A 16,236-nucleotide genomic window follows, 5' to 3' on the forward strand; every position below is an offset into this window, starting at 1 on the left:
TTGACTTGGCATCTCTTGTTCTGAACGTTCTCATTATCTGTCCTATCATTTTCTTTGCAGTTGTGAACGTGCACTGTTGTGATCCTTGAAAGTGAGATCCTTAGGCATTACCACTCCCAGGTCCTACATTACTTTTCGAATACCTCTTCTTAGCGGACGGTTTAATTACTCTCGGGCTGTGTATGTCTATTCGCAGGTATATTGAAGAAATTGAGACAGTGTCCCTGTGATTAGTGAATAGTGTTTCAGATTCACTTCATCTCTAATATTTAACTGCGCTAGAAACTTACACCATACTCTATGCTATTCCTTTCGCGTGCTAACGTTGACATAGAGGGCTAGGTTATGCAAATACGGGGTACCTTTCTCGAATCGCTTAGCGACCGAAATAGGTTTAGTTGTCTATAACAATCCTACTTTTCACTGATTTTATTTTTTAACCCTTGCGTGAAGTCTTTTTTTTTTTGGTAAAGAAGCCATTGGTGTTTAATCAAATAATATGCTTTACGTTAGTTGAGAGAATGAACAGGTATAGTTATAGAGGAAGCAGCTGGGTGAGGAGAGAGATGGTATATAATTATGACATGTTAAGGCGGGGCTCCAAGTCATCGCCAGCCACACGCCAATTGGTAAAAATAGATCTGAAGTTAGTTGTTCATCTCTTACATCTTCCACGTTATTACCAGAGCGATATTAATCATGTTAGTTGGTTGCGTTAAGCACAGTGGGATCTGGCAGTACGTGAGCAAGTTGTCGTTTGAAACAGCCTTTCCGTTGGGTAGGACTTCTCTTGGTAAGTAGGTAGAAAGCTTGATCCATAACCTAAAAGGGCCCAGGTTAATTCCCAAGGTAGGTAAGCTTTTATTTAGGGTTTGAATACATAACGTATAGTTTTTTTACAATGGTCTTGAGGGCACAAATGTTATGGGCACATCAAAAATGTATAGATACGCCTTCCTACACCTGTTGCCCATAAAAGTAAATAGGTACCTAGGACTTAGTCAGCTGTTGTGGTTCGCATCCTGGTCAGAGCCCCTACAGAAACCAACGGAAATAAACCACGCCATGGTGATATACCTGTTGATTTTAATGCTGCATGCGTTTGCTGCTGATATCTCTGCCAGATGTATCGCAACAATACACACATGCTGCTATGTATGATAATCTATGTAACTGTATTTGTGTATACCTGAATAAACTTACTTACTAATAGGGACAGCAGGTGTAAGGAAATATGCCCAATGTTTCCACCCGCCCGGGATTGAATCACGGACACTCATTTTGAGGCGAGTGCGTTGAAAGCCACGGGACAAGGTAACTTTTCTGTTATCTAAACCCTGCCTAGATATATTTTTGTCATTCCAGGAGACTCTTCAACACCGGATAGATGTGTGTGTGTCTTATTGTTATGTACAACATATATCAAAGTCCACACTTGGCTCCACTTCTGGATAGCAAGAAGACAGCCTCTACACAAGATGAGCAGCAGTTACTATTCTCTGGTTGAACTCTTCTCAAAAACATCACATGTTTTCAAGTTTGGAACATGCTCATACAGCATAACATCGACGAAATAAAGTCAGTTAACCAATGAAATAGCTGCCTAACAGCTGACTCCAACTTCATTCTGCTCCTATCTGTTTGTTTCATAATAAGATTTTCCAATGAGCAGGGAGGGTAACAGCTCTTAGCTTGTAAATAAAAATAGGAACCCCATACCCTGTAAAAACCCTTCTGTAAATAACAAGAAAGAGAGGGAGAAGGGAGGGATGGAACACAGCTCTGTAGGAGAGGAAAGTGCCGGCTTGGGTGAGCCTAACGGAGTGGCCAGTGATGTGTACGTGAAGGAGAACAATGGATAGTAGAGGAAGGGACAGGATAACCTGGGCTTGGATGGGGTAGGAACGAAGAGTGGGGGTAGGGACCCAAGGATAGGGTAGGTTTGTAGAGTAGGGAGGGAAGGGAGAAAGGATCAAGGGAGGAGGGTTGGGCCAACCATCCCAGGGTCTATAGGACCAGGGTGAGAGGAGGCTGGCAGTCGGTGCCTCTTACCACCACAGCTGCCTCTCCCTTTGATATACCTTGATGACTTTCGAAGTTTCGGAGTTTTTCTACTCTCGGAACCCGGCCCTGGGTATGGTTTGTCTATTGTTTGTTTGATCAAAAGACTGTAGCTGCTGGCGGCCTGCTGGCCTACATCCACCACAGCCTAGTTGATCTGGCAGTTGGAGATACTTGTCAATTTCATCTTCAAATCAAATCAAATCAACTCAAGTTTATTCTTTATAAAGATAATAATGTGTGTTTACATATTATAGGATATTGTGTGGTTTACAATAGTGGGTTGCATTGCAACCCACTATTATAAATCAAAATCTCAATGTGCTGTTTGCAAAGACATAAAATAAATAAATAAATAAATAAATTACAGAGAGGGCCATTATTACACCTAGCATGACTAGGCATTTCTTGAGAGAAAATTTTGTTCGAATTTTTAACTCAGGAGGGTTAGCTACCCTACTCAGGATAGCCCAAGAAAGTGCGTTATCGAGGACCGTCTGTCTTATTTCCATTGGTGTCCTTATATCTTGTCCCCCAGGATGCGACCCACACCAGTCGACTAACACCCACGTACCTTCTTAACACGCCTGTGTCCACCCTTGCTGTGTGAGGCGAGAATCTTGACTACCAGCCCGGCAGTGTTTCTGATTATTATTATTTTTTTATTATACACTGGCCGATTCCCACCAAGGCAGGGTGGCCGAAAAGAAAAACTTTCACCATCATTCACTCCATCACTGTCTTGCCAGAAGGGTGCTTTACACTACAGTTTTAAACTGCAAACTGATATCTTCTGATAAAATTTTGGATAGTTAGGGGCCACGGATGTTGATACAGTGTTCTCTTATTGCGCCCATGTCTCTTCTTTCCTATGAGTGTACATATTTTACATTTCCCTTATTTCTCACTCCAGTATGTTATGGCAGTGTGCGGATATAGAGCTATGCCCTCAAGTACTTTCCTCCTATATATTATCACGTATCTCTCCTCCACTGCAGTGAGTACATATTTAGAACTTGAGGCATTCCTGGTAATTTAAAGGCTTCATTGGCTCTATCGGACCTTAAATGATTTCTGTATCCATTCCAGGTCTGATCTCTCTCTGCCCAATGTTGCCATTCCATGGAAATTCCATAAATTTGTGGGAGAAATAACCTCACGTGGGAACGTTTGTATACCTGGAGGGTATTTCGAGTCAACCCCTCACAGCCCGTCCATGACCAGGCCTAGTGTAGATCAGGGCCTACTCAACCAGTCTGCTACTGCTGGCCGCATGCAAACAAAGTTAATTAAGTACTGACTTTCGGTGCCTGTCCAGCTCCTTGAAGACAGCCAGGGTCTACTGGCAATCCCCTTATGTATGCTGGGAGGCAGCTGAACAATCTTGGGCCCTGATACTTATTGTGTTGTCTCTTAGCATACTCATCCCCTCGAGGAAGGTTCCTTGACGCTGGTGAGGGGCTCTTGATCTAGGGAATTGGATCTGTGCTCCAGTTCCCTGAATTGAGCCCGAATACCTTCCACATCCCTCCCCAGGCGCTGTTTAATCCTGCGGTTTTAGCGCTTCCCTTGATTATATAATAATTAGCATACTCATGGCACCTGCTTTTCATTGGGAATGTTGCACTTCCTGCCAATCTTTGCTTTCATAGGAATAATTTCCATGTGTAAGTTTGGGACTAATCCTCTAGAATTTTCAAAGTGTATATTATCATGTATCTTTCTTTCCTGCATTCCAAGGAGTACAGGTCAAGGGCTCAACCGTTCCCAGTAACATAGGTGCTTTATGGTACTGTACTTATATGTGAGGTGAAAGTTATCTTTATATTCTCCAAGTGTGCAGTTTTGCCTGCCTTGAAAGGTGCCATTAGTGTACAACAATATTCCAGCCTAGAAAACAAGCGATCTAGAGAGAATCATTATTGGATTGGCATTCCTAGTTTTGACCCCTCATGGAAGGTTCCTTGATGTTGGTGAGGGCTCTTGATTTAGGGAATTGGATCTGTGCTCCAGTTCCCCGAATTAACCTGAATGCCTTCCACATCCCCGGCGCTGTATAATCCTACAGGTTTAGCGCTTCCTTGATTATAATAATAATAATCCTAGTTTTGAAGGTTCTCATTATCCATCCTGTCATTTTCCTAGCAGGTGTGGTAGATACATTGTTGTGGTTTTGGAAGTAAGATTCTTGGACATTATCACTCCCAGGTCCTTTACACTAGTTTGTCGCTCTGTTGTGTGGCTGGAATTTGTTTATACTCCAATACAGTTTTATTTCCTCAAGTTTTGTAGAGGACATTTATACCATTAAAATTATGGGATATTTTGTGTGAAATTTTATGTTATGTGGATTTTTAAGAAGAAGTCCACACTAGTCAATTTTGTGAAAATACTCAGACAACACAGTAAGTAAATGGTATAAAATACCGACACAATGGAAATATAAACACAAATGCAGTATAATGTGATCCTTTATTGACACGTTTCACCCACACAGTGGGCTTTCAAGTCACACCGGATCTACCTGGGGTTGGAAGAGAGTATTTATAGTCATGTTCAGAATGTTGAGGTCAGGTGGAGAATGCTGCATCTGATGATCTACGGGTGGGGTTATAGAGTCTTGGGTAGCTTGGCAGGGTATTGGACAAGTTGTAGACCTTCTGCAGTGTTCTATGTTCTTATGTGGGATAAGCGATGAAGAAGTTTCTTGGAGTGGTTCAGCTATGTTATAGAAGCCATTGTTCTGGTTGAAATTGTTGGTTATAGAGATAAGCGATGATTCAGGATTCTTCTGTATTGAGTGTTGTCTTCTGTGGCTATAAGTCTTGAGTTTCTGTAGTTAATTAAATGGTTGTGTGAATTGCGATGTTGTACACAGGCATTCCTTGTATCGTCAGTCCTGCTTGCATATTGGTGTTCTGAAATGCGTGTTTGGAGGTCTCTTGATGTTTCGCCCACATATAATTTGTTGCAGTCATTACAAGGGATTATGTATACCCTGCAGAGGATGGAGGCTTGTCCTGTCTACTACTGGTGATGTCCTTGATGGTCGTGGTTGTGAGGTAGATACTTGGAATGATGTTTTGGCAAGATGTTGGAAACATGTTTGGCAATGGAGTTGATGGGAGGACTATGTATCTCTTCGGCAGTGTCTTCTCTGGGTGTGTTGAAGATGTTTAATGCCGCCGTCTGCAGTCTCTGATGAAGTGACGAGGATAGAGGAAGAATGCACTATAATTGAACAAGTATTTTCTAAACTCCACTATCCTCGTCACTTCATCAGGAGACTGCAGACGCGGCGCATTAAACATCTTCATCACCCAGAGAAGACACTGCCGAGAAAGATACATAGTCCTCCCCAACTCCATTGCCAAACATGTTTCCAACATCTTTTCCAATACGTCATTCCAGTATCTACCTCACAACCACAACCATCAGGACATCACCAGTATAGACAGGACAAGCTTCCATCCTCTGCAGAGTATCAAATCCCTTGTAATGACTGCAAAATTATAGTGGAACATCAGAGACCTCCAAACGCATTTCAGAACACCAATATGCAAGCAGGACTGACGATACAAGGAATGCCAGTGTACAACATGCATTCACAACCATTTAATTAACTACAGAAACTCAGACTTATAGCCACAGAAGACAACACTCAATCAGAAGAATCCTGGAATCATCAGCTATCTCTATAACCAACAATTTCAACCAGAACAATGGCTTCTATAACATAGCTGAACCACTGCAAGAACTTCTTCATGCTATCACATAAGACATAGAACACTGCAGAAGGTCTACAACTTGTCCAATACCCTGCCAGCTACCCAGACTCTATAACCCACCCGGTAGATCATCAGATGCAGCATTCTCCACCTGACTCAACATTCTGAACATGACTATAAATACTCTGTACCTTCCAACCCAGGTAGATCCGTGTGTGACTGAAAAGCCCACTGTGTGGTGGCGTTTCAATAAAGGATCACTTATCTGCATTTGTGTTTATATTTCCAACACAGTAAGTGTCAGGCGCCTAGACTGTTCAGCTGCCTCCCAGCATCGTAGAGGAATTACCAATAGACCCTTGGCTGTCTTAAAGAAGGCTCTGGACAGACACCTAAAGTCATTACCTGATCAGCCGGGCTGTACGTCGGTTTATGTGCAGCCAACAGTAACAGGCTGGTCGATCAGGCCCTGATCCACCATGAGGCCTGGTCACAGACCGGGCTGTGGGCGTTGACCTCCGGAACCCTCTCAGGTATATTCCAGATAAGTAATGTGTGTACTGTATATGCATTTTTAGGTCTAGCTCTACTGCTTATTAAATATATGATAGTCAACATGTTACCAGGCTTTTATATGCATTTGAATATTATCATTCTTATTGAGTAGCGCTAATCCTGTAGAGATGATCTATGCATTTGAGTAGAGAGAGAGAGAGAGAGAGAGAGAGAGAGAGAGAGGAGAGAGAGAAGGAGAGAGAGAGAGAGAGGAGAGAGAGAGAGAGAGAGAGAGAGAGAGAGAGAGAGGAGAGAGAGAGAGAGAGAGAGAGAGAGAGAGAGAGGAGAGAGAGAGAGAGAGGAGAGAGAGAGAGAGGAGGAGAGAAGAGAAAGGAGAGAGAGAAGAGGAGAGAGAGAGAGAGAGAGAGAAGAGAGAGGAGAGAAGAGAGAGGGAGAGAAGAGAGGAGAGAGAGAGAGAGAGAGAGAGAGAGAGAGAGAAGAGAGAGAGAAGAGAGAGGAGACTGTAAATGACATTGTTATTCAAGAGAAGAAATGCCAGCTGCTCTAAGCTACATCAATCACCAGCTGAAGCTATATCAGCTTGGGAAATAGATGCAAGTAACATTTGCACCTGAGAAACGCAAATGATGATCGTCTCTAGGCACCATGATGGTAATGCTGGTGCAGTAGTAAGAGATGAATGGGAGGATGTTGGCACCTGGAGAAGTTGATATCCTTGGGGTGAAATTTGACTCCAAACTAACCATGAAGAACCATGTTGTAAATCTTGCAAACAAGGCAGCCAGGAAGCTTACAGCACTTTGCGTATCTCCCATCTGCTTGACAGTAGGGGTTGCAAGATCCTGTATGAGAGCACAAATCGCTCGCACCTTGAGTATGCTCCACTTTCTTGGTTTGCCTGCCCCCTCTCATCTGCGACTGCTTGACAGAGTAGAGAACAGAGCAAGAGCGCTCATCTCTGCCTGGACCCATCCTGGATAGATCTGTCATTTCAGCAGAGCCTTCAACATAGGAGGGATGTGGGTGGCCTTACTGTTATGTACAAGGCCAATATTGTCAAAATACCACACTTGGATCCACTTGAGGACAGCGTGAAACAAGCTTTTATGCCACAAGGCGGGCAGAAAGCAGCAACTTCACTCTGGCTGTACCCTTCTCCAGAACATCACTCCATCTGAGATCATACATACCCAGGATGACTCGAGTATGGAACACATTCGTACAGGATAATGATGTCAACGAGATAAAGTCAGTTGATCAAATGAAAATGCTGGCCCACAGATGGCTCCAACTTCATCCTGTTTCCTACTCGTATGTCTCATAACAATAAAAATGCTTTCAAATGAGCTGATGTAGGTAACAGCTCTTAGCTTGCCAATAAAGTTAGGAATCCTTAACCTGTAAATAGCTGTCAATAAAGCTAGGGATCCTTAACCTTGTCAAACCCTGTGTAAAAAAAAAAAAAAAAAAAGAGAGAGAGAGGGAGGAGAGAGAGAGAGAGGATGAGAGAGGATGAGAGGGGAGAGTGTGGGAGAGAGAGAGAGAGAGTATATAGAGAGAGTATAGAGAGAGAGGATAGAGAGAGAGAGGATAGAGAGAGAGGATAGAGAGAGAGAGGATAGAGAGAGAGAGGATAGAGAGAGAGAGAGAGAGAGATAGAGAGAGAGAGAGAGAGAGAGAGAGAGAGAGAGAGAGAGAGAGAGAGAGAGAGAGAGAGAGGGTGGGGGGTGGGGGGTGGGTGGGTGAGGGGTAGGTAGGTTTCACTTTACAGCAATTTTTGCTTTAAATCAGTACCCCAGAACCTAACTTGCTGTATAACTGGGGCCCTCCTGTACTTCCCACCTCCAGGACTAAATCTAGCTAACAGCTAACTGGTTTCCCTGAATCCCTTCATAAATGTTACTTTGCTAACTTTCCAACAGAACGTCATGTAATAAAAACCATTTTCTCCCATAACACACTTGCACATGCTTGCTGGAAGTTTACGTCGGTTGCACACAAAACCCTCCTTTACCCCCTCCTTCCAACTTTTCCTAAGATGACCTCTACCCTGCCTTCCTTTCACTACAGATTTATACACCCTCCAAGTCATTCTATTTTGTTCCATCCTCTCTAAATGTCTGAAGCGTCTCAACAGCCCCTCCTCAGCTCTCTGGATAATACTTTTAGAAACCTTGCACCTCCCTCAAATCTCTAAGCTACGAATCCTCTGCATAATATTCACACCACATATTGCCCTCAGACATGACATCTCCACTGCTTTCAGCCTTCTCACTGCAACATTTACCACCCATGCTTCACAGAATACAGAATATAAGGACAATATTAATTAGCATTCATAGAGATTTTTCATAAAGAAATACATTCATAACTTAGCTTTTTTTAACAGCAAAGAAAATACAAATACAAATATTAATACCAAAACTAGTAAAATTATACATTTAAGGTGCAATATAATTAATACTTTTAAGTAGTAGAATAGGATCGATCATGATGGCTGATATTTTCACCTTGAGAAGTTGTCTTTATCCTTCCCTAATGAGGTTGTTGTTGTTAAAGATTCGCCAGTATTCTCCCGGCCCGGGCCTTTTCCAAGTGGTGGCCCGGCACTGGCTCCCTGTCTAGGGAGTGTCTAAGACCTAAGTCTTCCATGGGAGGAGGCACAAGTACCCCCTCATCTTGTGAGCTACAAGCTCAGGCTCAGGCACCAACCCTGCCCTAGAAGGGCTGGGCATGGTGTCGATCGTGCTCCTCATCTCCGGGACCAACTGTCCCCAGGCCTAGCCACATTCCCCGCCCTCACGGGGCTCGTAGGGAGAAGCTAGGCCTCTCTGGTCTGCCATCCCCGCCCCAAGGGGGCTAATGGGAATGACAGTCTTGTGAGCTGAAAGCTCTGGCTCAGGCACCTACCCTGCCCTAGAAGGGCTGGACATGGTGTCGATGCTCCCGCTGGACCTCTGTGTGCTGTGTGGTGGTGGGAAAGTGAGAGTTTTGCTGTTTTGGGTGCTCATCTCCCACATAATAATTCAAGAAAAGTTTTCTCTACTGTCAAATGCAATAGCCACAGAAAGAATTTGGGTGTCAAAAATTTAGCCTATGAACCACATCTTGCCCACCCCTGCAAGGACATCTAGAGCCTGGGAAAATGAGAGGTAATCTGGATTGATCCAAGGAAGGGAAGGTCAGGTCCAATTTCTTGGATCAAGAGCTCCTTACTGGCATCAGGTGCTATAATATTCATATCATACCCTTTGAGACGGAGTATGATAAATGCTGAACTATGTATTGGTGGATGAAATGTTGATGTGTGGATTTCTGGATGTGAATATTTTTAGAAGGGGAACAGATATAGAAATTAGTATTTAGTTGTAGCTACAGTGAGAGTAAGATATAGATAGGGTACAAGAAGAATGGCATCAGTTAAAGAGAAGTGAAAGTTTATAAACTAAAGAGAAAGATAGTTAAGGTAAGATATACTTTATACTGACCACCATGTCTGTGTATTGTATTGCTACTCATGGATGTTTGCTCATCTCACCTACACTTGCCACATGCATAATGACTACATAGTGATTACATACATCAAGTTTTGCTGTAAATATCTCGACATAATGCTTACATACGGCAAATGCTCAAGGAATGTAAAATTTCTTTTATGGAATTGTAGAAAATGTGGGAAGGAAGGTAGCCACTTGATATGCACTCACCTTGCACATTATTGATCAACAAAGTGATCACACACATCATTATATACTGCTGAAAATATCTGGATATTCTGCAGATACATGGCATATGCTTGAGGTATTTAAAATTTAAGCTTTTTTTCAGAACTGCAGGAAAAAATGTGGTGAAGACAGTGGCCATTTGCAATTCACTTCACCTCTATGAACATGATTTGTTTGCTCTGGTGTTTCACAAATTGTAAGATTTGGTGAGAGTAGTTCTGCTGCTAGTTTAGTGTTACAAAGTCAAAGGGCTGACAAACATTTTAAAACCTGTGATTTTTATTGGATATTTATACAAAAATCACACTGAACAGTAACTGAATATAAATTAAGTTTCTAGCTTTTTGTACATACTGATAAGTGAAAATGAAATAAAAAATTAACAAAAAAAAAAGTATTGCAGACAAAAAAAAAAGTAAATTTTTTTTAAGACTTTTTTTGTTACCGCCATTACCCTGCTGTTTCCTATGCACACTCTTAATTTCCTTGTTTATACATCCTCCCAAATTCTCTTGTATTAATCTACATAAAGATATAAATCAATATCAAGGACAAGTTATTTTTAATACAGTAAAGTATTTTATCCTTTTTATTAGTGAATATGTAAAATTTATGATAAAAAATTAAATAATTCAGGCATGCAAAATTTCCTATTATCCACACTTACAGCATTCACTCAGCCTCCAGGAACAAAGCTCACATGATTTTCAGAGTTCAGTTATACTGTCTTCATTGCCTAGAATGGTACTGATTTATTGCTAACCTAAAATTGTCCAACTTACCATCATCTTAAAATGGCCAAATCAGCTTGATAGGTTGTGATGAATATGAATTTTTATTTGTACTGGATATAATTTTGAGGCTTCTAATCAGACAATCACCTACAAAATAGATTTATATAAAAAACAGTTCCCAGGTTGGCAATAGCTCTGTGTTAAATAGTTGAAGAGTTGAACACTTGCACTCTAAAACTTGGTAATGACATTTTCATTCTATGGTAACCTTTAAAAATATATTTAACTAGACCCAGCCTGCAAAATATGTTATGTTCTTCCTTTTCTTATAATTAATAATGAGTTCAACAGAGTGACTATTAGGACTTTGCATGCTTAGCAGCTCTGGCTCCTTTGTACTTGATGAATGCAACAAGATTGTCTCTCACAGTCAATACCAGTGCTCTGTGCTCTCCCAGTTTTTTCTTCTGCTGGTGATGCTAGTGTAGCAAAAGATAAAAATTAATACCATACAAATAATACCAAGATAAAATAAACAAGATAATTCAAAACATAATTCCTTGGACTGAAGATCATTAGAAGGATTTTGAATTTCACTAAATCTGAACATTACAAACAACTGATGTTCCTTGCTAAGAAAAAAGTACATGAACACAGCAATACTGAAGAGATAATTAGTGGATAGCATGGGTAACAGCTATGTAATCCAAACTATATTACCACTATTAATACTGTAAAATAGAACAATTCATGATGTTCATGCTACAATTAATGAATATTAATATATGAATTAAAGGTGGAAGTCCCCACGCACAGCTCTACTGCCATGCCCACAAATGCTCTAAGTATAGCACACTCAAGATAAAGGTGATAATGATAAAAAAAAAGTTCTAAACAAATTCTCATCAGTAACATAATGCTTAAATTATACACAGAAAGTAATTCAAGATAAATTACAAACCTTTGATTTGAACTGAGGCTGGATCCCTTTTAATCTGTCCACTAAGTGTGCATGATGGGCCAGTTTATCAGTTTTGTCATCTGAGTAAAGATCAATAACAACATCCAAGGCCTCAGCTGACACCCACAGCTCATTATCATGGGCAGATACCTACAGAAGAAAAATAAGATTTTAATTTCTAAAGAGCTAATAAATAGCTGATTTTCTTAACCTGATCAACCAATCTGTGGTGGATATGTGGGCCAGTGGGCTGCCAGTAGCAACAACCTGGTTGACCAGGCAAGTACAAAACAAGTCTGGCCCAGGGCCAGGCTGTGGGAGTAGGAAAACCCTTGAAACCTGTTAAAAGTATACCAAAAGTGCATCAACCATGTCCCACAATGGCTGGGTGACCTAATGATGAAAATATTCTCCCCATCATGCACTGAATAGTGTGTCGCTATCTCAATTTTAATGACCCAACAAACTATATTCTTTAGAATGCAGGCAGTGTGTTTCCCACCTCCAGAAGTACAACACAGCAGAACCTGGACTTAAAAACATCCATACTTATGAGCAGGGCAGTTTGGACACAATGACTGTATTTTCTGCCACATAACATGCACCTCAGTTTTAGTTTTTTAAATAACAAAAAAAGGCATAATACCGTGACTGGAATGATACACAAATAACCCGCACATAGAAGAGAGGAGTTTACGACGACGTTTCGGTCCGACTTGGACCATTTAAAAAGTCACACTAACGAGAAGGAGAGCAGGATGGGTATATATATAGGCAGGAGGTGGTAGTAGTGGAGGTGGAAGGAAGTAGTAGTGGGGAGGTAGTAAGAGTAAGAGGGGCCAGTCAAATACTAAGAAAGAGGAGCACTGCAAGGGAGCTGGTGCCCACAGAGGGTAAGAGCAAGAACACCGAGGGGGGGGGGGAGAACAAATTAAGAAATAAAGAAGGAACAAATACACAGGGCAGAAGAAAGACAACTCAAAGGAGAAAAAGAAAAAAGGAAAGGGGAAGAGGGAGAAGAAGAAAAAAGGAGGAATCAGGTTAGGTCACGAGTGTTCTGAAGTTTGGAGCATTTTAGAATGCAGTGGGAGAGGAAGGCATCTACAGAGACAAAGCCAGGACATAGATTCACACAAGGAAAGTTGTGTATTAGGGAGGATTCAACCAGACGGTGACTGTTAAAGTTGGATAGGGAAGACAGTTTTAGCAGAAGACCAGTCAATATGATGGCTGTGATCTCTGACGTGACAGAAAAGAGCATTGTTAGTGTCGGCAAGCCTAACACTATTTTTGTGCTCCCTAAGTCTGTCAGAAAGAGATCGACCAGTTTCTAAAAAGTATTGAAGAGGAACAAGGAGGAACAAGAAATAGAGTAGATACCAAGAGCATCTGTAGAGGGAGGAGAGGTATGAACGAGATTAGTGCGAAGAGTGTTAGCCTGGCGGAAAGTAAGTTTGATGTCTAAAGAACGGAGAGAGTTGTTGAGATTAGAAAGACCGGAAATGTAGGGAAGGCAGAGGACAGAAGAGTTCCCAGGAGTAGAGAGTTTGGGAGAGAAGAAATTGCATTTAGCACGTGAGAAGGCAGAGTCTATGAAATGGGAAGAGTAGCCCTCTACCACCAGGCAAGGTGAATCCCCCCCCCCCCCAAAAAAAAAAATCACCTTCATTCATTAAGCAACTGTCTTTCCAAAAGTGCACAGACATCAAAATTCAAATGATGCTCCAAATATGACCATCCTTCAACTATACTTCTGAGTTCAGGCATTGCACTTTCCACCCCTCCATGACTCAAGTTTGGCTAACCACTCGCCTTGAATCCCTTTGTGTATGTTAGCCCGCTGATATTAATGAAGATATTAAATGAAACTGATTAGCTGATTGAGTCCAGCAATTGAAGGAGGATGGCTAGGAACACAACTGAGGTTTGATGGAAAACTGATAGAAATGTGACACAACCACTAAAGCATGCAAAGCATGATGGGATGTGGAAAGCTCAATTTCTGGACTGCTTGTAAATCACTTTTGGAGTCTGAAATGCCAGGTGGCAGATACAGCCTAGGATGGTTGGTATAAAGTGTAAAAGCAGAGTAGTGAAAGGTAGATTGTTGGCTATTGCTAGAAGTGTGATGTGTGGAAATTGAAGTGGAGGATTGCAAATATAAACAGAAGAGTAAGGATTAAAGGGATGCAATTTGGATGGTGATGATTATGTATCGCTAGAGTCAAGAGTAGTGCAGCAAGTTTGGATACTTAGACTTTAAATTTGGGTAAGGGTCCAAAGAGTTTTGTCATTTAAGAAGTTTAAGATCAACTTCTTAACTTGTCTCTTTGAGGTAAGCAATTGCACCTTGAATCATCTCAGAAATTTGGGGTCAAGAAAGACACTGTAATACACAGGAAGGAAGAGGAAGAGGTACAAAGGGAGGAGACTAAAAGCAACATTGACCTGCTGTGTCTGGGAAAATTAGGGAAGAGTGGGGTGCATGTATTTCTGTGAATGTCGGAAACCAGTGGCATAAGCCAACAAGTGATAATTTAAAAAATGCTGTTAATCCCAGACAGTTGCACAAATGCTGTTTCTTAAGGTGGTGGTTAAGGGAAGGTTAGATGAGGTTTTAAATGATCTCTTAAACTGTAAATATGAAGTAAGAGTGCATTCACAACTCTAAGTCACAAGGGAAGCAAAGTCTTCCTGGTGGGGAGGTCAGAGCAGCAAAAATAGTTAAAATCATAACACAGCAGCCGGGTGCATGTGGAGCAATACAAAATGACGATGAGATCTTAGACTGGCTTGATTTTAAACAATGTTTGCCTCCTGACCCACTGAAAAACCCTTGAGTGTGTGAATACACCAGGGTGGGGAAATGTACTGACTTCATGTAGTGCCTGGCACATATACTCTACATGCTGGTCTTAGTTGCTGGAAAAGTGTAGCAAAACTAATATATCCACAAGAACTACATTAAGGGGAATTAGGACAGCCCTAAATCTTTAGTTTTAAGGGGGTCCTTCTCAGCCCAAGATAGAGAGCAAAGGTTAGGCTTTTTCATCCATATATAGGTAAGTACATATGAGTTGTACTCTACCTGTAGATAGAGGAGTGGGGGAACTAAGCAAAACTCTCTCTCTGTTAGGTTAGGTTAGGTTATTATATTTCACTCTGTGGGACTTTATCAAGTACAGTATTGATTAAGCTTCATTATGGGCGAAACATACGGGTGAAACAAGTGGAGAAAAGATGATGGGGTGTAAGCCAGATTCTTGAGGTTGCAGCAAAAATGCTAAAAGAAATGCTGGAGAGGACAGCATAAGCTGAAACATAATAAGGGTGACTGAGGATGAAAATGTAGAACTAGAGATGAAAAACTTGTAAGGGTCACAGGTGTAACTCCATCAGAGTTTCCACTGGTTACAAGAGGTGAAGGGCAACTATGAAGACAGGGATGCAGTACACAGTACAGTGGAACCTCAGTTTTCACTTGCCCTGGTTGTCATCGAATTCGGTTTTCAACGACTTTTTTCGTCAAAATTTTGTCCCAGTTTTCGTTCATGACCTCGGTTGTTGATGGTCCGCTGTACTGAACGTGTCCGCCTGCCTGCGCCTACACAAAGCATCCCACGCGTTCTGAGTCAGTCTGGCTTTGTTTCTCGTCTAGTGAGCATTACCCTGCTCGTTCATCTGAAACATTTCGTAATAATCCATTGTTTTTTGTGTTTGTTAATTGAGTGCGACTGGTACATAAGCCACCATGGGGCATTGGGGAAGTCCATGGGGTTGGATGTGAGTGGCCAGGATATGGAAGAGTTGGTGGACGACCATAGGGAAGAGCTAACCACTAAAGAGGTGAATGAAAGTTAAGACACATATGCAACATCTGGATATCTTTATTGTAGACGTTTTGCCATCCAATGGCTTTATCAATACAGATTCTAGGACATAATTGGAAGACAGTAGAACTATATACAAAATATGAGGTAATCAGTCCCTCAGACTTGGAGTTAGTGTTTACAGCATCGTGGTGGAGGAGAATCTGGAGCAAAGGCAAGAAGACTGGCGGTTATATAAGCGTCAGATGATAAGGACGTGCAGCAGACGAGGGCATAGTCACTGGTAGGCGGGATTCCCCAGTGGAAGTAGGTCCTTCCCAAAGAGATGGGCTAGTTGTAGCAGCCGTGAACTGTAGCAGTTGTAGCTGCAGTGTCTGACAAGTTGTCAGACACTGCAGCATCATGGAATCTTGGTTCAGAAGACATCTACAAGACCTTCTTCACGGCTGCTACAACTAGCCCATCTCTTTGGGAAGGACCTACTTCCACTGGGTAATCCCGCCTACCAGTGACTATGCCCTCGTCTGCTGCACGTCCTTACCCACTGATGTCTATATAACCGCCAGTCTTCTTGCCTTTGCTCCAGATTCTCCTCCACCACGATGCTGTGAACACTAACTCCAAGGCTGAGGGACTGATTACCTCATCTTTTGTATATAGTTCTACTGTCTTCTAATTATG

General features: G+C 41.8%; 1 protein-coding gene across 2 annotated transcripts in view; it reads right to left on the bottom strand.

Moving 5' to 3' along the window:
* Positions 1-10,291: 10,291 nt before the first annotated feature.
* LOC128696539 (HEAT repeat-containing protein 3) overlaps positions 10,292-16,236 on the bottom strand; it is a 109,701-nt gene continuing 103,756 nt past the window's right edge. For both annotated transcript variants that reach the window (XM_053787829.1, XM_053787831.1), the window contains 2 exons: positions 11,726-11,875; positions 10,292-11,243 (listed from right to left, as the gene is read on the bottom strand). In XM_053787829.1, coding sequence (XP_053643804.1) covers positions 11,124-11,243; positions 11,726-11,875 — 270 coding nt within the window. In that variant the 3' untranslated portion in view covers positions 10,292-11,123. The remainder of the gene's footprint in view (positions 11,244-11,725; positions 11,876-16,236) is intronic.

This window comes from Cherax quadricarinatus, chromosome 47 (genome assembly GCF_038502225.1).
Source record: "Cherax quadricarinatus isolate ZL_2023a chromosome 47, ASM3850222v1, whole genome shotgun sequence".
NCBI lineage: Eukaryota > Metazoa > Arthropoda > Malacostraca > Decapoda > Parastacidae > Cherax > Cherax quadricarinatus.